The sequence below is a fragment of the Lonchura striata genome, chromosome 4 (assembly GCF_046129695.1).
Source record: "Lonchura striata isolate bLonStr1 chromosome 4, bLonStr1.mat, whole genome shotgun sequence".
Classification (NCBI taxonomy): Eukaryota; Metazoa; Chordata; class Aves; order Passeriformes; family Estrildidae; genus Lonchura; species Lonchura striata.
Genome location: NC_134606.1, coordinates 30,899,890 through 30,921,760, shown reverse-complemented (window position 1 = coordinate 30,921,760; position 21,871 = coordinate 30,899,890). Strand labels below are relative to the sequence as shown.

General features: G+C 35.2%; 1 protein-coding gene across 6 annotated transcripts in view; it reads right to left on the bottom strand.

Moving 5' to 3' along the window:
- The window catches only part of FAT1 (FAT atypical cadherin 1), a 102,937-nt gene that overhangs the window by 17,585 nt on the left and 63,481 nt on the right, over positions 1–21,871 (bottom strand). For all 6 annotated transcript variants that reach the window (XR_013339887.1, XM_077782862.1, XM_077782866.1 and 3 more), the window contains 10 exons: positions 16,630–16,905; positions 16,231–16,441; positions 9,684–13,751; positions 8,907–9,103; positions 7,413–7,566; positions 5,827–6,060; positions 4,201–4,590; positions 2,758–2,972; positions 2,226–2,363; positions 1,782–1,925 (listed from right to left, as the gene is read on the bottom strand). Coding sequence is in view for 5 of the 6 variants with exons in the window: in XM_077782862.1 (XP_077638988.1) it covers positions 1,782–1,925; positions 2,226–2,363; positions 2,758–2,972; positions 4,201–4,590; positions 5,827–6,060; positions 7,413–7,566; positions 8,907–9,103; positions 9,684–13,751; positions 16,231–16,441; positions 16,630–16,905 (6,027 nt within the window). In the remaining variant the exon portion in view is untranslated. The remainder of the gene's footprint in view (positions 1–1,781; positions 1,926–2,225; positions 2,364–2,757; positions 2,973–4,200; positions 4,591–5,826; positions 6,061–7,412; positions 7,567–8,906; positions 9,104–9,683; positions 13,752–16,230; positions 16,442–16,629; positions 16,906–21,871) is intronic.

Sequence of the window (21,871 nt, the reverse complement as noted above, 5' to 3'; positions counted from 1 at the left end):
CCCTTCAAGTTGCATCATGTGGATGTCTGAGGTTTCACAGAGACTCCACATACACTGGCTTATCACGTATGTTACACACACATATAACCTTATCTGACACTTGTTACGCCTCTCCCAGTATACTTGTGCTCTACAGTATCTGCCAGATTTCTCTATATTCATACTCATTTGAAAAGCAAGAATAGTAGAAACATTATTTTGAAGTAAAACGATAACAAAATGCTATCTGTTTCAGAGATGTAAAAACTCCTGGTAACAATACTCCGTCTCTGAGAGAGTGAATCAATTTAGCTATCAGATACTGCAAAAAGCTGAAGCTTTTTCCCTTTCAGCAAAACAAAGACCATTGCTTTAAAATACAAATATTTACAGTTGAACATCCAAAGTATTTTGACTTTCCTAAAAGCTAAGCACATTTTTTGCTGTGTCCAAGTATATCCATCTCCAATACAAGAGGAAATGCATTCTCAGGCAGCTCCTCTGGCTTTTTCTCTGCTACCTTCAACTAGGGCAGGCCCATATGAATGACTATAAAACAAGAGCTCTTCCTTTTTAATTGAGTAAGGGAAATAGTACAGACATTGGCTATACAGTCTGAAATTTAAGTGAGATATTAATGTAACATTTATTTCAAGAAAGACTATAATAGGGGAGAAGATACACTTGACAGCACACAAACATGAATCTATTGTTTTGGGTTTGGTTATTCATTTGGTGGGGTTTTTTTCTTTGTTTGTTTGTTTTGTTTTTTTTTTTTTGGTTGGGTTTCTTTAAAAGCAAGATCCAGGGCATCTTATTTGCATACTGTGTGCATATTATATATATTCACTTTGTCCTATTTTGGAAAGCTGCCTTTACAAATGATGCAGACTTGTGGTATGTTAGGATGGCACAGTGCATCAGGCAACACTGTCAGATACTCACAGATCTACTGTACCAGGCCAGGAAACAGCAGAAGGACACAAGGGATTGAGCTCATTTACATTACTAGTCTACAAAGGTCTTAATGTGATTCCTTTGTTGACTTCCATTTAATTCTTATTGGATTTAGGAAGACAAGAAGTATAGATTCTGACTCTGCTGTCTTTGCTTTAGCACTTTTCTGAATCAGGCAAGTTGAGACAGACAGTTGAGAATGTGGCCTACTGCTATCATCCTACAGTGTAAAATTAGTCAAAGGATTGGTATGCAGCCATATGAAATTCCACTCTTGTTCTAACTGCTGCTGATCCCAGAGAAGATCAATGGGAATTAGGGCTCAACCTATGTGCCATGGTGCAGAACACTAGCTTCATAGTAACAGGTACCTAAAGGATCTTTTTCTAAGCAGCAACCTTAAGTCTAAAAAGAAATAGCAAAATTATTATGTATTTTAACATTCCTGTATGATTGTAAGATTGTTCTATACATAAAGGAATTTATAATATATAGACATGCACACACACAAGGAATCTGAAAAAGAACCCCAAGTTTATGCAGTCACCCTCACTGTAAATATTTAAGAATATTCTGGACTCAATCCTGAGTCCAGGATTGGACTCTAGGATGAGCCTGCTTTAGCAGGGAGGTTGACTCACTGTGGTCTCTTCCAACCTCACCCATTCTGTGATTCTTACAACTTGCAAATTTCTACATAACGTGAAAACAGGAATTTTATAACTCTCAGCACTTATTTGATAAGTAGTCTCAATGGTGAACTTAAATTAAAAATACAGAAAGTTTCAAGTCACAAATTTGCAGTCTAATAACACTGATTCAAGTATTTCACTATTTGTATTTACCTGGATGATAACACTATAGTTTCCTTTCAAGAACACTGGAGGATTATCATTTACATCAGAAACATCAATGTTAACTGTAGTTGTGTTAAGCTTAGGTGGGCTCCCATTGTCTGAAGCTTGAATTGTCAAGGTATATCCTGAAATCTAAAAAATTAATAAAAAAAATTAAAAACATTTGCTGAAAAGGGAAAAAAGTAACAAATTCAGATTTTGTTTTATAGAAGAATTATTTTAGCACAACCCCCAGTAAAGCTTTCCTTCATATATTTGATCCTTTCTCTTCCTCCCAGAAGTACTGATATAAACAGATGCTTGCACTTTATTATAGCAATATTAATTTTAGAACATGAAACGGTAACTTAGAAGTAAGAGTAAGAAAATGGTGGTCATCCATTATGTATAGGTAAATTAATCCCAGCTACCCTAGAACCACAAAAATCTCACCTTTTCTCTGTCTAGAAGCTTAGTCACTTTTATTTCACCCCTGGTAGGGTCAATTGTAAAAGGATTTCCTTGATTGCCATCTATAATTGTGTAGTGAACGCGGTTGTTGGAAGGTCCATCAGCATCATCTGCCATAACCTAAGGGACATTACAATAGCATTTAAAACAGTTGAAATAGACTCTAGCATCTTTAAGATAAACTCATCCTGAAGATGAGCTCTTTTGGTCTTAACAAATTTCACAGCTCACAGGAGAAATGTCATCTCAATAGAATGTACCAACATCACTTGATTTCCTGAATTTCTTCTGAAAGTTAAGTCATGATCTCATGAGGAGAACATAAACATATCACAAAATAGTGTCTACTTTCCCACAGCATCTGAAGTCCCTACTTCTGAAACTTTTTCAAAGTAAATTTTCATTCACTCAGTGGTATTCATTGATGTTCACCTTCAAATCAATACCTATTCCTTCCAGACTGAAAGCATGATAATCATGACAGAGTATTTCAAAGGAAGAAACCAATACATACTGTAATAACTGATTGTTCAAGCATAGCATCTTCACTGATTACTGCAGTGTAAGTGTCTTGGCTAAACACTGGAGAATTGTCATTGATATCCGTGACATTAATATTCACTGTTACAACATCACTTAATGAAGGTGTGCCTCCATCTGTGGCTTCCACTGTCAAGTAGTACTCATGAGAACTTTCATAATCCAAACTCTCAATGATAAAAATGGCTCCTAGAGAAAAAAAAAAAAAAAAAAAAAAGCTTCACACAAACTCTGCTACTGCTGCAGTATTATGTGTTGCAACTTTTTATTTTGACCTTACAAATACTCAGCTTCTTCAGGGCTTGATTTGTCACTGTAAACCTAGAGCTACCCAGTGAAATAATTATGCTTTACACCTGTAAGTGATGCTGAGTTCCTGCCATTACCACAAAAGATTCACAGTTTAAAACAACTTGGCTTACATTTTGTAATGTAAGTTTTTAACTGTCCTAGTTAAGATAGTGTAGTCCCTTGCATACACATTTATTTGCTGGATTTTCTGGAACCATTTTACTCCTTTCAAATATATGAAGTTTATCTGGCAATTGCAATTTCCATTACACTAGTACAATTAACTACTAAACTATTTAACTAACTACTGAAAATCAATTAGAATTAATTCTTGGGTAGAAATCTTACTAAAAACAACAACAACAAAAATAGCCAAAACAAAAAAAAAAAAAAAAAAAAAAAAAAAAAAAACAAAAAAAACCAACCAAACAAAAAAAACCCCAAACAACTCTACCAGAAATTAGTTCTAGAAAAAGAACTATATAAGCAAACAAAACTAAAATTGAGGTGTTTATGGATTTTAACAAAGAATTGTCATTAATAGCGAAAAATTCTCAACATAACCTAAATAGTCCCCTAGACTAAATCTGACTATCATACGAGCCTAATATCTCCACTGTCATGCTGGACATATGGTTGAACATATCCAAGCTGTCTTTAATGCTATATCAAACTCCTCTAGGATTATTGCCTTTGTGGACCAATGACTAGTCTTACCAAGCAATTTTATTTCTAATCCTTCTTTTGCCAAGCCTGCCCATTCCTGCTGTTTATATACCTTCTGTGGAAAGACTATTATATTTCTCATTACAGATCTATGTCTTTCCACCTGCCTGCCTCCAGAGTGGGGAATATCCAGTTAGGAAACCCTTGCTCTTGCCAGCTAAATGAACCTAATCCAAGTAATAATCCAATAAATACAAGCAACAAATAAAGTTCCCATTCTACATTTTACTGCACTCTTCTAGTAAGCATGCTGGCAAAATGGGTGAAAAGACAGCAGCAGCAACTTTACAGCTGGGATAATGCACACAGATTATACATAACCTGGCTGAACTATGGAGGAAGTCACTATGGCATGGTGCTTACTAGGCCTGAAATAATATTCACAGCTGTAACCTGTTACCTGTTGTTGAATCGATGCTGAATTTTCCATGTTCATTCCCACTGACTATTGAGTATGTGATTTCAGCATTGGCTTCAATGTCTCTGCTTGCAGCATGGATCTGGAGAACTTCAGTTCCAACCAAAATGTCCTCTGATACACTTGCACTATACTCCCTATGCTCAAATACAGGTGGATTGTCATTAATATCCAAAACAGAAACTATAAGACTACTTGTTGAAGACAGTCTTCTAGGTAAGCCTTCATCTGTAGCCTTCAAAGTTAACATGTACACAGCTTGTAATTCCCGATCCAAAGGCTTCTCCAAACGAATGATTCCAGAGAACTCATCAATAGAGAACTGCCCCTCTGCAGAGTTCACCAGTGCATAATGGATTTTACGATTCAACCCTGCATTTTGAAAACAATTTTCAAGCATGAAGCAGCCATTAAAATACACAACAACAGAATAATCCGATAGCTACGAAAATAAGACATGCATGCTAAATATTATCATTCATGTTACAAGTAAATTTCAGAAAGAGTTAAAGTCTCTTGTGACGGGCAGAATTACTTCCAAAAAACATTAAGCTAACACTTCACTGCACTGATTTGCTGTCATACAGAGAACATGAACCATGGTTACAGCACTAGTTAATATGAAAATAATGATAATATAAATGTAATTACAACTTTAGAACAACAGAATTTCTTAGCAAGCTTATAATAATAGAGGAGGATATGGGAGAGTTAGGTTGCATCAATTAACTAGACTCAAAACCAGTACATTTATTTAAGAATCATGCCCCAAAATTAACAGAACATAATTTCTAGCAACATTTCTTTATTAAAAAAACCTTATAGATTTCAGGGGCAAGTATTTTGGTCCACCTGAGCCTCAAGACTAGTACAGTATGAAAACAACTGTCTGTTACCTTTCAAATGAGCAACTTAGTTTAATCATAACACAAAGCAGGTCAGTTTTAGAAAACTGAGGCAACTATTCATTAATACTATTTGATTAAGAAACTGATGAGGTGTGGAAATCATACACTTTAAATATACTTTATGCTGTTGTGTTCCTTACAACAAAGCCTATAAACAAACTCTTTCTAATGTCATTTTCAGTTCATGTTCACTTAAATATTGGTAACTGAACAATGAGGACAAAGAGACAGTAAGAATCTTAACAGCATATACACAAAGTTACAGCTGACCAGTGTTCTCTTGATGGTATGATCATCAATGGCTGGCCTGAGAAGTACACATTTCTATAATCCATGAATGCTCATTTACATGAACAGACATGGCCTGACAGTCCTATTACTTACACCAGGAGGAAAAGGATGAACCTAATTGATCATAGCATTAATACTTTATGACAGTTAAAATTCCCTACATTTTGTCTCTCCCCTCTCTCCTCTTTTTTGCAACGACACTATAGGGATGTCTTCCAAGATACTCACACATGAAAGTCAGGTGTTAAATTATTTGGAAGACCAAAATATATCTTTCAGGAGTCTAATCCTGAATGGTAATGAACATCTGTCAGCCCTAATGAAACATTTGACACCTTTCAGGATAAAACTAAAGAAATAATACTGTAAGTCTGAGAACATGACAAAATATCAGTTAAAGAATGCATACCTGCATCTGCATCTGTTGCCTGCACTCTTGTCAAAAGGGTTCCAGGCTCTGTGTTTTCAAATACTGTGATGGAGTAAGTGTCAGTTGTAAACTCTGGAGCATTATCATTCACATCTTCCAAAGTTAGGATAATGTTAGCTTGGCAAAATCTTCCTCCTCCATCTGTGGCTTTCACTAAGAGATGATAAACTGCTTGCTGCTCACGATCAAGTGCCATTAATGTTTTCAATTCACCTACAAACAGCAGAACAGATAAGCTGATGCAAATGGCAAGGTTTAAGTTTTAACAGCTGTACTGTATTAATGAATTCCACTTTGAGCAAAGCATCTAAGGACCCCCCTTTTCAGCTTGAAAAGATTAAGAACAGAAACTTTATTTTTTTCTAATGTTCTTGAAACAGAAATTAGCTAAAGTTAAACTCTGATAGTGCAGAGAGAGAATGTGTATACATGCAAAAATCCATGCGTGTTTGTGCAAAGTAAATGAAAGTATTAGAACTCTGGCTTTAAAAAAATGCAAAGTTAAATCCATGTCTGTTTTTTTCTCAGCTATTTAGTTGTATTCTTTCCATAGGTATTGCTATTTCCTCCTCTAACATTCCATGAATTATCACAGCTATTCACTATGAGCTCTTAAGTGCTACTACAGACAAACCTGTAGAACTCTAACACATACTTTCTTTTCAAAGTGACAGAAAACATGAGAGGTTACTACTATGTGTAGTCATTGTTGCCTTATGAACAAAAAAGTATTATGAAACACTGTTTGTGAGTATTCTAGCCCTACCAATTCTCAATTTATGTAACAACACAGCAGCATGTCACACAGGTGACATTTGAAGTCAAAAAAACCCCCCAAACCCATGAAGTAAGGTTCTTCTCATTTATTTTGTCACTGGAACTTTCTAATTTCTTCTACTTGCAATGCATTTTTGCAGTCATCTTGTTCCATTTTTCTACACTTTACCTTCCTACTGCTTGTCTACTGCAGGCTGCACAGTACAGGATTTTGGCAGCAGCTGTGACCTATATTGTAATACAAAACATACAAATGCCATGAAGACCAAAATGAAGCAAATTAAAAGTTGATCTCATTTATACTTCTGAGTTCATCTCATTCCAATAAAACTGGGGGCACTTCTGGTGTTTGCTATGGAAAGGGTATTTGTTGCTCCATCTAACTTCATCCCATTTAATTTTCCAGAATAAAAGATGGCAAAGAGATTCGGAATGAAGATATTTCACAGTTACAAACCATTATTGCTGCTACTACAGTGAATATAAACAGAGCAAAATTTATAGCATACTTTTATTCCACTCACTTCAGCATGGAAGTTGCTGTCTTCAGGGCAATTACCCTGTTTACGCTTCAGTTCTTCATAAATTAAAATACTTGCCTTTTGCCAGACTTTATTCAATATATTATTAGTATTTGTGTAGTAGAAACTCACATTTTAAACCGCTGTACAGTAAACCAACCCTTAGTGGAGAGTTTTAACGACTGACATTTATATCTTAATATAATAGCAAAGCAGTTTATAAAATGAAGTGACTGGACTCTTGTATAATGTATAAAGTATTATTACCTGTGTCTGGAGTGAGTCTGAATTTTTCTGCTCCTGTGCCATGCAGTGTGTAAGTAATTTCTGCATTGGAACGAATATCTGCATCTGTAGCAGACACCTGCATTATCAGCTTGCCAGGAAGGGCGTCTTCAGGAACTGAATCAGCATATAAAGTCTGCAAGATTTCAAAGTTACATTGAAAAATTAAACATATGAAATAAGCAGAGCTTGGAAAGGGGAAGGGAAGAAGAAATGACAGAGGAAATAATATTCTGTTTTAATGTCTAGTAACATATCATGTGAACCAGAGGATGAAATAACTGAAAATTAAATTAATTATGATTTTCTAATTAATTACTTCACATTTATTCAATTATTCAGAAAGGTATTTAATACTGCAACTACAGGGGTTTTTGAACATTAGAGCATTGCTCAGAACTTGAAACACTTGTAACTGATTAACTAATAGTGAAATGTGTTCCCAAAATAGAAGTTATAATTTTTTGCTAATTTCATTTTTCTCTCTTTTGGTGGATCATCTTTTTTAGGTCTGTCTCAATCTACAAGAAATTGATACCTTCTCTTTTAATGACACAAAAAGCTTCTAGATTAAATTAAAAATAAGAAAAGAGATTCAGAGTTTATTGGTACTAAGCACTCTTACAGCCCAACCATGTCAGGAATGTGCATTACATTAGAAGCACTAAGCTTTGTAAAAACAATTTTAACAAAGGGGAAAATTAAAGGAAAAAAAGCTAAAAATACTGACTTGCTAGTCTGTGTAGAACTGCAAACATTTACACAAAAGTAACCAACATAAACATCAACTAAGAAAAAGAATCCTATGTTCACTGTATACTTGTCCTTCCTAGTACAAGGGAAGGTTTCAACCTAGTAATATGTAATCTGTGTTCAACTATGAAAAGTCCAAAAGAGGGAATAACACATTTTTCAGGGGTTATCTTCCTGTGTTTTTTTCCATTCCTTATTTTTCATGTCCATTTTTGCAGACTATAAAAATCTGGTAAAGTAAACAGCTTTGTAACAAGAAAACATTTATGGTTTACAGATTTTTGGTGCTGTTGACTGCAATTGCAGAGTAATATTCCACTCTTTTCAACTCTTTTATCACAGGAAATACACAAATATTTCAACTAAGCAATGGAATTCAGCTTTCTTTAAAACTTTTGCTTCTTTCATAAAATAGAGCATATAAACAATGATGGCCACAACTTAAAATACTTATTTTTGGAAAAGAATTAACACAGGAGAAATGTACTACAATTCTCCTTATATCTCTCAAATACTCACTGAGTGTCAATGAATTGTCTTTGGATTTTTAAAAAATCTGTCTGTGAAGTATCATTTGACAGCAGCCTATCTTAGTAGTCCAAATTTTTGCTACTGGTTTAAAAGGAACAGCTATTTGTCAGTCTCCTGAGAAGCAATTTCAGAGAAAATGTAAATTTTACGTATGAAAGGAGCTGGTAATGGAAGATATAAGACTCTGCCTACCTTTTCACAAACAGGGCTATTATCATTAGCATCAAGAACTTTAACCTCCACCACAGCTTTAGCTGCAAAGGTCCCATCAGTAGCTGTAATATTTAGAAGATAATTATCCTTTTCTTCCCTGTCCAGAGGTTTTTTGACATAGACCTTCCATTCATTCTGTATATTTTCAATAGCAAACTGTCCCAAAGGATCACCTCCTGAAATATGAAAAAAAAGTATTTATTTAAAGATGGAGATTTGTACTATTACTCTATAAAAATTAAGGTATAGGGAAAAAAAAAGCAGGCACTCTCTGTGGCTTTATGAAACAGATCCATTTCCCCAGTATAAATTTTCAGTAGATGCTCACACTGTGGCCAATAGAATCCATAAAAATTAATTTAGAAATTCATGTAGCATTATAGAAAACATCATATCATGACATACGCTAAATAGAAACAATAAAATACCCCACTGGAAATTAACAGCCTATTATTTTGTGAAATTTCTTTCATTTGTTCTTTAACTGCATCACTAATCTAAGCATAGTTTTTTTTTAAAAATTGATATATAAATAATATATAGAGAAAGGCATCTTAAGCAAGACACACATGAAACAAAGCCAACAAAATTAATTTTTCCACTGAAATTTTTAATATTCATATTAAGACACACACATTCTTTCTTTGCAGCTCTAGGGTTTCAAACACTTTCCAGTCTCTTCAAAGATTAAGCTGTATCTCCCATCATTCCAGCATCACTCAAATACGTATTCTGACATTACTCAAAAAGACTTACCTGTGATGTAATAAAAGACTTGTCTATTGGTTTCCTCTGTATCAGCATCTGTTGTACTCAGGATGGCAATTACCCCACCAGGAGGGTCATCCTCACTGACTGTTCCTTTATATATCTCTGCAGTAAAGCGTGGAGGATTGTCATTCACGTCTGTGACAGTAACTTCAACCACAGCCATAGAAGACAGCTGAATTTTTTCACCCCGGTCAGATGCAACCACTGTGATTTTGTACTTGTCTCGTTTCTCGTGATCGAGTTCTTTCAGAGTGGTAATCCAGCCAGTTTCCATATTTATGCTAAAAGACTCTATAATGTCTAGCTCTTGAGAAGGATCCAAGCTGTAAGTGACCTGCCCATTGAGTCCTGAATCTAAGTCAGTTCCTTTAACCTGTATGACTCTTGTTCCAGCTGGTGTGTTTTCTACAATGAATGCTTCATATGGGTTGGACTCCAAAATGGGTTGGTTATCATTCGCATCTTTTACTTGAATGCTAACCTCTACTGAGGAAACAACATTATAATCTTCATTTGCATACTGTGCTTGAACTGAGAACTGGTACCACTTAGTTGTTTCATGATCAAGATTCTTCTCAAGTTTCAACTCTCCAGTCTGTCGGTCAATCACAAAAAAGTCATCTCTGTTGCTTTCAGGAGTGTTCCCTTTAATCAGACTATATACTAAAGTCTGATTATGGTCTGCTTTGATAACATCTATCACAGTTCCAACTGGAATGTCCTCAGAAACAGTGTAAGAATAAAATGGCTCTGAAAATTTTGGAGTAGGCACTTCTGGTGGGAGTATTCTAGCATAGACAGGAACAACTGACTCTTTTTGGGGGGATCCACCATCAATTGCTCTAACAAGGAAAGTAAGAAACTCATTTTCCAAGCCAATTAAGCTTTCTTTTGTAGTAATTATACCAGACAATGAATCAATTTCTAAATTCTCTTCTACATTTTCAGACTCTGCTTCAATAGCATATGTGATGTCTGCATTTGTACCTTCATCAGCATCAGATGCCCAGACTTTAATGACCGAAGTACCCCGTGGAACATCAGTCCCAATATTTACTTCATACTCTGTTGCTCGGAATTGAGGAGCATTATCATTGTCATCTGTAAGTATTACATTAACAGTACAGAAAGCAACTTTCCCTCCTGAATCTTTAGCCATTAAACTAATGGCAATTACTTTTTCTGCTTGTGTTTCACGGTCAAGCTTTTCGGAGGTAAATATCTGCCCTCTCTCATTTGTATAAAATCTGTCTTTGGCAAAGTCGTTTACAATGTGGTAAGTGATGTGGCCATGTGTACCAGAGTCTTCATCTGTTGCTTTAACTTCAGTAACCAAAGTATGCAATGGAGAATTTTCAGCTAGTTCAACCTCATACTCATTCTGGCTGAAAACAGGACTGTGCATGTTGGCACTGATTACAATTATATGGACTTGGGCTGAGCTTCTGAAGACACCATCGGAAACTGACACATTAAGATTATAATGTGACTTCAGTGTCTGTCTGCGTAGGTTTGAGATAGTGATAATGCCAGTTTTACTATTAATGACAAAATTCTTCTGATCATTGCCTGTCAGAATGGAGTACTCCAGCTTGTCAGCATCTGAACTATCTGCATCTGAGGCCTGCACACATGTCACAAAATGTCCTCGAGGAGCCAGTTCACTAATTTTGGCTTCATAAAGCAATTGGCTAAAAAGAGGGGGGTTGTCATTAAGATCAGTTACATCCACAGTTACAATAGTATCACTGCTCAAGGGCAGCACGCCACCATCTATGGCCCTTATTAGTAATTTGTGTTGCTTAATTTGTTCATAGTCCAAAGTTTTTGCTGTAAGAATGAGTCCAGTGCTGCTATCTATGTGAAAGTAGTCATGACTTTCACTATTATCTTCAACCAAGTGATAGGAAATTCCCCTGTTGGTTCCAGAATCGGCATCTGTAGCGCTCACTTGTGCAACAGATGTTCCAATGACAGACGCTTCTGAAAGTGTTGCAATATAAGACTGCTCTGTAAACACAGGAGGATTATCATTGATGTCTTCCACTATTATGTCTACAAAGACATCAGCATGTGCCCCATTTAAGGAGTCAGTTGCTCGGACACTCAGTTTATAGGCTGGATGAGACTCAAAGTCAAGAGGGGCAACAACATTTATAACTCCAGTGTTGAAGTTGATAGTGAATTGATTGAAAGGATCGCCACCTGTGATGCTGTAAAACACCTTGAGTCCTTCAGGGCTGTTTGCTTGTACATGTACCACAGGGCTATGGAGCTGAATGTTTTCTGGTATCTCTGCACTGTAGAAAGGCTTTTCGAACACTGGCATAGCTTTACTCATAACTGTAATCGGGACTGTAACTTCAGCTGAAAATGCAGGGTCTCCTCCATCTTTTGCTACCACTGTGACCAGATATTCCTTATTTAGTGTGTCTGGTTCAAACTTCTTCTTCAGGGAGATTTCACCAGTGGGATCAATTTGGAAATGTTCATTATGTTCTTTCAGATAGTAACGCACCTCTCCATATTTGCCCGTATCTTTATCTACTGCTGTCACACGTTGAATAACATGGCCTGCTTCAGAGTCTACTTTAACAGCAGCATAATATGGAAGATTGACAAAAAATGGAACATTATCATTTACATCTTCTACTGTGACTTTAACTACAACGTGTGCAACAACTGATGGTTTATTTTCCTCTGTCACTTCCACGACCACATCAAAAGATTCTTGCTGTTCACGATCAAATGGTATTCCTGTTGTTGAAAGGACTCCTGAAGTTTGGCTTATTTTAAATCTGCTGTCTGGATTTAGAATATGGTAAAACAGAGGCTTATTTATTTGATTCCCTATAGCAGAAACAACAGCTATTGTTTTTGCCTCTGTGGAATTCTCCTGCACTGTTGCAGAGTAAGAACTCTGTGTGAACTTCAGCTGGCTTGCTTTGCTTTCTTTCACATTAATTTTTACAGATGCAGTGCTTGCAAATCTGCCATCTGATGCTCTCACTGTTAATTCATATCTGCTTCTTAACTGAGTTGTGTTTTGTACTGTTATATCTCCAGTCTTAGGGTTTATTGAAAATTTTTCTCCAATGTTGCCTTCAATAATGGAATAAATTAATTGGGAAAAAATGCCTGAATCTGCATCAGTGGCATTAACGCTTATGACTTTCACGCCTTTATAAGTTGGAACCAGAAGGGATGTCTCATAAAGCTCTCTTGAAAACACAGGAGGGCAATCATTGATGTCAATCACATAAATAGTAACATTAGCTGCATATTCTGCATATAGGCGTGGTATCCCTGTATCGTGTACTTGCACGGAAAAGTGGAAAATATTTGTCTCCTCATAGTCCAGACTCATTACTGTCCGAATGGCACCAGTGCTAGAATCAATGGCAAAATACTGGCGGACAGATGGTTCAACAATTTGATAAACAAGCAAAGCATTAGATTCTTTATCAGCATCTGCAGCTCGAATTACTAAGGGGATATTCTTGTCAGTCAGAACCACACTGTTAATTGAAGCTGATTCACTGATGAGTCCTGTATATTCAGCCTGCATAAAAACTGGTGCATTGTCATTTTCATCCTGAAGATGTACCAAAACTGTTGCATTACTGGATAAGCCAGCCATGTTTGTTCCCTGCACAGTTAGAGCATAAAAAGGCAAAGTCTCAAAATCAAGTATCTTCTGAGTAATGATGACACCTGAATTGGGGTTGATAGCAAAGGCATCATCTGTATTACCATCTTTTATTTCATAAACTACAGAAGACTGACTGTATGCTGTAACCATTCCAACAAAACTGCCAATGTTGGCACTTTCGCTGATTTCTGTTGAATATTCTTTGGCTGTGAATTTTGGCGAGGCATTATCAGAAACTGTAACAAATATGTGCACAGAGGTCACTTCACTCATTGGAGGATGTCCTTTATCTGTAGCTTTTACCATCAGATTGTATTCTTCCTGGTTACTACGATCTAATTCCTTTGCAATTTTAATCATTCCCAAAATGGGATCAATACGGAAGGAATTTCCAATATTCCCTGTGAAGAAAGAAAAAGCAATTAAGAAAGAGCTATACAGAATTTAAGGGATGACTGCTTATTTAGTTCTATACTTAAAGAGACATAGACAGAACAGACACTATGAAAATTTCTTTGTTTTGCTTGATAAACATTTGTTAGCCTGTCTGGAATATTTTCTGTAATCAAGAGTTGGCAGTAATTCTAACCTTACTTGTGGAAATACTGTATAAAATATAAATAGTAAAGTCATCCAGGACTTGAAAATAAATGCAAATTTTTTCTTTTAGAAAACTTAAATATTGACTGTAGCTGAAAGGAACTTACACTCAGAAGTTAACATTAGTGGAATAAAAGTTACATTTTATAATCTAAAACAACTGGAAGGTTTTGGGAAAGAAAAAAAAAAGAAGGGTTGTAACAAACCCTTGTGAATTTTAATTGTTTATACAAGTATTGTTTAAATGACTGATTCAAAACCAAACTTTTAAAATTGGACAAATAATTACCTGTCTCTTATTTTCCTATTGATACACAGACAAGTTATTCCCCTGTGATGTATTAGAAGAAAAATAAAGCCTGCTGAGAAGGACCAGCTGCCATTTAATAAAAACACTTGTTTGCTTCAAATTTTGAAATATACAGATGAACTACATTGCATACAAGACTATGCTCATGTATTAAATATGCTAAGATTTAACATTTTACTTATCTAAAAAATTACATTACTAAAGCCATGATCTCAGCATGAAAAAAAAAAAAATCTTTAAAAACTTCTGAGTTCGGCACACAAGTAGCAATAAGGAGGTTTTTGTGTTTTGGTTTGGGTTTGTTTTTTTTTTTTTTTTTTTGTTGGGTATTTTTGGGTTTTTTAGAGGAGACTCTAAACACAGTGGCATTCTTAGAATATCCCATTACAAATCTAAGCAGCCATTACAAGCATTTGAGGAATGTTCCTTCCATTTGCTTAGAATATCAATTATAATGCTTTAACCTCCCAGTAGATCACAATCCTATAAAATAAACCTTACAGGTCTTACATTTACTCCTACAAAAAGCTAGAAGAAAGGAACAGAACAGTATGTAACTTTATTCTAGACTGCAGGCACACACACATTTTTCTTGCCATTGTTTGGCATTCATAAAACAAGCACTAATAAAAGGGGAAAGGCAAGAGAAAAATTTCATGGATGCTGGTGTCCTGCTTAGTAAATGTCATATTTCTAGAAATGACAGAAAAATCTCATGCAGTTTAAGCAAGTTATGAGACACTCAAAAACACTCATTCTCGTGAGAGTATCATAAGCACAGCTTTGTTTTAATACAGTGTTAAAGTATGCTTTCATATGAAAACAGCACTTTGGGGAAGAAAAAAAAAATATTTCTAGTAAATAATTCCTATCCTTTACACAGCAATTTATGTAAAATAAAAAAAAGCACATATCACTTTGCATGCAACAGAAACTGAGAAACTTTTTGCCTGTTGTTCTCTTTAATATATAGTCTCTTATGCTTGTTATTGGGATTTTTATTTTAAATTATTTTTTCCCTTGAAAGTAGTACTTCACCTAAAGAATGAAATTTAAATAACTTTTTTTTTTTTTTCTAGTCATGGTGCCTACAAAGCTCAAGACCTTGATAATAGCAAACTTGTATTAATTCAGATTTAATGGACTGAATCAAAACCCACTTCTGTCTGGTAAGTGAACTCAGTCAATGTCATCCTGATTTCTAATATTAAAAATTGTCACCATTAGAATCACATTACTGTAGGCAAGTTCATGCCTGAAAAATGCTCTGAGGTTAAAAATAAGGAGCAGTTCTTTCCTGGGCTGCAATCTGGAAGGAGTCTTAATGCAAACTGACCAACACGTAAGAAATTTCTGAAATATTTTGGTAAGATAGAATAGCAGTCCCAGTACTAAAACCAGCCAGAGGGAAGTATGGAAAGCAACCCCTTTTTTGTTGCATCTATCAGAAAGTTTACCTTAAAAGCTGGGATTATTTAGGAAATTGGTACATGCATATTTAAGGTTTGCATTTGCATTATATTAAAGCAATTGCTTTTGCATTATATTAAACACAAAAACACTTTTCTCAAGCTCTTACTCTATTTATCAAATCCTTGCTTTGCCTATGCTACAAAAAATAAGACTTACAATATCAAAAGAGAATGCATTTTTTTTAGACCTGAATGGAATGATTCTGTAATTTCTAAAGAAATTATTCCTTTTGAGTGTTTCAAGATGGCTTTTTCTTCCCCAAATACTAAAATATGTCAAATGTATCTAGAGGATAACATAAATAACTAAAAGATATAGATGAATATTTGTAGTTTTCTTTTAAATACTCTGAAGCTGTATCTTCAATACATCTCTCAGACTACATCTCTTATGGCACATAAACCTTCACTGCTTCCCTTTTTTCCACAAATATGTTTTCACACATCTACACTTGAAAAAGAGTTCAACAGACTGAAAATGTAAGAAAGTGAAGATACCTGATTCAATGGAGTACACAATTTCTGCATTTTTTCCTTTGTCCTTATCTAATGCTGTAACCTGGAGCACTGCTGATCCAACAGCTGCTGACTCATAGACTCGTCCTTCATAGGCAGGGCTGGTGAACCACGGAGCGTGATCGTTTGTGTCACTGACATTAACCACGACTCTGGCGTAGTTGCGCTTCACAGGAACATCTTGATCTCGAACCTGCAACAGTCATTAGCATTGGTATTTCAGTAGTCCACCAGATACAGTAATAATTCAAGGTGCAGTCAGTCACAAAGACTGAATAAAATTAAATATACAAATAAATCTGAATTATGGGGACAAACTAAAATGACATTAAAAAGCATCTGTGTATAATTGACAACAGAAGAAATCTCATGCGTAGTTACCATTATTGTAAGAATATGCTGGTTCATGGTCTCATGATCCAGTTTTTCTGAGGTATAAAGGGAGCCAGTTGCAGGGTCCAGACGAAATTTTTTAAGACTGATGGGATCAGTGCTACCCTGCATAGTATAAATCAGTTTATTCTTCTCATCTCTGTCCGTGGCACTGACTTGCAGAATTTCTGTCTCAGGTAAGGTATCCTCAGGTATAACAACTTCATATTTTGAAGCAGAAAACTGAGGCCTGTGATTATTTGTGTCTATAACTTTGATGTACACCTGAAATGATACAATGGGAATGGGAAAACATTGATGACATTTGGTAAAAAGAAATGAAAGGAAGATAATTTCATTAAAAATCAGATCATAATACTGAAGTAATACCACCTCAAGACAATTTTATTTTGTTGGAAGGGGGAGAGATCCAAGACGTGTAGGGAAGAAGAATGTCACTAAAGCCAAATCTGCCTCACCTTCCCCAAAGTCAAACCAGAAATCTGTACAACCAGAAACATCTTAGATAAGGCATCTTAAAGGGAATGACATTTGTCCAAAGCAAGAAAAAAAAAAAAATCCTTGTTAATTTTGGAATCAAAAATTTAAAATAAACAATATGGATCCTAGAGTGGGTAAAAATACTGCTTTTGGGTGCAGATTTACAATTTTAAGCAATGTTTTTTCAATGTTTTTTCCTCCTTGCCCTCAGATAAAACCAGTCCTCTTTCAGCCCCTCCCATCTGCAAGCCTAGGAAAGAAAAGTGGTGGAATTGCCACAAAAGTGCATTATTTCAAAGAACTCCAGGTGGTTTTGTTTACTATTCTCCAGCAATGGAGAAGAATTTCAGCATAGCTCACTGATCACCAACATGATTTCTCTGAAGTTACAGTTAAATTAAATCTGATGCTTCACACTGAGTCTTTGTATAATATTGCTCACTGGAACCAGACGAGATCCCTGCACCCCCACTTGCTTTACACAGCACCAAAGTTTTGTATCAAAAGGGTAAGACAGAGAGCCACCATCCTGTTCCTTCAACAGCAATAACACCAGACAAGTAACAGTAATGCAAAGGAGTTGGCAAGTAGACAGCAAAGCTCCAACAGCACACAGCTAAATTCAGGTTCTTTATGTGCTGCACACAAAACCATGCTTTTATCCATCCAAAGGTTAGGAGCTTTGTATAAATTTGTTAAGGGCTATATATAAACAGGTTTTTAATATAAGTACTTACAATATTGCAAGTGGGTTAAATTGCTCTTTGAAAACACTTAATGCTTTCCATTGGTAACTGGTGGAGTCTACAGATGTAATTTAGACAAGGTACCAAACTGCACGCAGTAGAAACTAAATTAGATAAATCCTGATGGTGGTGAATAATTAGGAAATGCCATACCTCTTGCTACAGGAAGAAGAAATGTCAACCTTGCAAAACTAGCAACTTACTCTAAAATTGAATCATTTGGCACACTGATAAAACCCCTTGCAAGATGTTGCTATGGAGACTAAGAAGTTTGGGGCTGTCACAGTTTAGAAACAGATTAAAGAAAAGAAACAAAGAGTTAGACTAAATATTGGCTTTCAGTGGGAAGAAATATTAATGGCACGTGACCCAGGATACATATTAGGACAAGTTTTTAAATACATTAACTAACAAATGAAATTGGAAAATGAAAAGGAAGAATATTATGTTAAAAATGTGATCTTTTTACATTATCATGATTAAACAGGATGCAATAAAGCAACACAAGCATAGCTGTTAGTTTCTTTTTAAATTTTGTATTGTATTAAATTGTATCGAATTTCAATGCCTCTTGGAAGAAATAAGATAGAAGGGTCTAATACACTCACAAAGTATTTGAGTAAAATCAGATGCTCACTAAACAATTGTGCTCATAAAAATTAAAAATTATACCAAATGAAGATAAACAAAAAATATAAACCACCAACACTCAATACAAATCAAATGATAAAAAAATTTGCATAAATGAAAGTTTTAAAGGCCATATACAATTACAACACTTCATTAATGGATACTATGTTTTCAAAATGAACTCAGCACCAAAATTTTATTAAATTTCCACGCCCAAGAAATTATTAAGATCAGATTCATTAAAAAAAGTGAAAAGATGAGGTGTCAAATTCAATGAATTTAAATTAAAATTTCTATTTAAGTTAATGTCTATTTCCACTCTCAAATAAGAAAACACAAACATAGGTTAAAATTGTAAGTGATAAGGTATGCAACTACAGAGCAATTCCGTTAAGCAAATCTTTGGAGCAGAAGATATGGCCACCTGTGCTGTTGATAGTACACAAAAGAAATAAAGAAAAACAGCATTACTAGAATGGAGCACCACAAAAAAACCCATGCAAATGACTAAGTTAAATGCCAGGAATGTAGTAGCTGTACAACCAATATCAGTCCCTACAGGACTAACCACATATCCAATGAACCAGCTTAATTGAAAAGTGAAGCAGTGATCATAGCATCAGGATTTAGCATCAACTCTGCTATAAGGTAGTGAAGCAATTAAAATGACACATAAGGAGAAATCCTCCAAAAAGTACTGTTGGACTAAATAGGTATGGCGTTAGCTCCTCAAAATGTATAGCATTCTTAAATATGAATTATTTTTTAAAATATTGCTAAGAAAAACATAGTGACTCAGTCACTACAAATGTTTAGCTCAGGTATTCCATTACTTGTCACATTAGTTGCTCAGGCTGCAGTTTTTCTCCACACTGGTAAACACAACTACAAATACACAACTTCATAAATCAGTGCAATCATTTTAAATGCATGCAAAATTCAAAGTTTATCTTACACTCAAGTGAAAAGTGTTTTATCTACATACTCTAGGATTCCCTTTTCTCTCAGTGATGTTATTACTTTATTCCCCTGCACAAATTCTGGTGGACAAGCATAGTATGACCTGATGGGCTCCCTTTTGGTAACTCATGTAACTCAGCACATTGGGCTGTTTTAATAAGGGCAGAGGGAAGGAATTATCCCCTTCTATTTGACACTCCCTGGTGGCAGGGGAGATCCACTACAGTTTTAAGCCCTGCAGTATAGGAGAGACCTTGACAAAATGAAACAAACCCAATGAGAGGTCATTAAAATCAGTGGGGATTTAAAAGCAATCTGTCCACAGGAGTGGTGCAGGACAGAGAGCCAGACTCTTCTGAGAGATGCACAGTGAAAGAACAGGAGGTGACACTCACAAGCTCCAATAAGAGAAAATATAACTAGACATAAGAAAAAAATTTTTCAAGGAGAGTTGCTAAACACCAGTATAAAAACAAGCCCAAGGGAGAAGTGTTGTACCTAGCCATCCCAGTTAGAACCCAATGAGTCACTGAAAAACTTGGTCAACTTTGCAGTTTGCTCTGCTTTGACCAGGAGTTTTAACTAGAATTTCAGGGTTCTTCCCAATGTGAACTATTAAATAAATATTAAATAAATTTACTATGGAAACCCCATTTTCAATTCAGGAATTCTTACTGAGGCTAAGTGACAGGTGCTAATGTGCAATTACCTTTTAATTGTAAGAGGACCAAACTTCCACATAAACTGTAAAGACCTTGAAGTTAAATGGAAAGCACTTGCAGAAATAATTTTGAGTGCAGTTTTAAAGACTCATACAGAAAAATAAGGTTTAGTGTGTCTGAGAACAAAAACATGAAGAACTTGTGTTTTTCTAACAAAACATGCAGCATAAAATAAAACTAGCCTTTGGACCTTTCTCAGTGAAATAACAAGATTTAATTCAAATGAAATATGTCAATATTATCTCTTAAGAAAGAGGTACAATATAGAAACCTTAAAGAGGTACAATATAGAAAAGCTTGATATCAGCAGACTATAACATGACCTTTGAAACAAAGTGCTCTGGAACTAAAGAAAGTTCACTCATTTTGCAAAAATATGCAAAGGCTGGGTTGCACAGCTGCCTTCTGCCCACAGATCCCACTGAGAGCAATGTACACTGGTTAAAAACAGAACAAAGCAACCCAGGATTACTTTGAGGAAGGACTTAAAATCTATTAATAATCTGACAGGTGAAACCTAAATTTGCATAGGGATGTATTGATTGCTACTAAGAGGAGATATGTGCCATTGACAAATCATACTCAATGTACAATATTTAAAGATAATGTTTAGATTTTAGATTACTTTAATATAATTTTTCATTTACTGATTCTGTGTTAAAAATCTACTCCTGTCCCACAATTACATTATAGTTACATTGACATGTTTATATAACTTTCATAAATAAAAAGTTGTATCAACCAGAGATGATATAACTTATTCCAGCTCTAAATGTCTCTGTAGAGCAGCAAAATTACATGCAAAGATGTAGTAAATTAAGATTATTCTGTACTTCATTCCCAAAGTATCATGTCCCTATATATTTTGCAAAAAACAAGATTAAATATTCTGCAATAGCAAAGCAATAGGTACAATGCTGCAATTAGCTGTAAACCACATGAAATATTACTTTCAATGAAAAAATTGCTATACATAGCAATGACTGCAAGTGGCTATAGCTAGAAACAGGGCCATTTCTGCTTTCCCCCAAAAACAAATTCAATAATTATTTTATCACTACTTAGAGCCTGTGAATAACCTTTACTGTTTCAGTACATAGGTCCACTGACTTGTGGGATTTAGTTATTTAATTTCTGTATTTCTGTATTTTTATTCATAATCCTTCCAAGCCTGACACTAGTAATTTCTAACATCATGTCAAACACCGCCACTGTAGGCCTGGAATTTGCTTGTCCTCGATTTGCCTCATGCATTTGGCATTTAGATGCATGCAAAATTCTATTAGCCTCCACGCCTACTATTGCTTTATTTTTCAAAAAAGCTATTTAACTGAAGTTCTGAAAGAGTCAAATGCTCTACAGATATTAGTGGCTCAAGGCCAGAAAATGCCTTCCAGTTAATAGTCAGATTCAATACACTGCCTTTACACAGTAACTCTCATTTCTTGTGCCCCTCCCCAATTTCTTGCAAATGTCATTTCCTTTTTTCAAATTAAATGTAAAATTATTTTCTCTGCTGTTAATCAGATCTGTTATATTGCTTATATCCAGTGTTTATAGCAATTACTTTGTAAATTAAAACCTCTGTATGGCATATTGTTGTTCCTCATGTATGCACACAGAATTCAGAATTTCTTTTGCCTGTCACTCCATTTTAACTGTTTATCAGTTCTTAGAAGAATTCAATGCCAC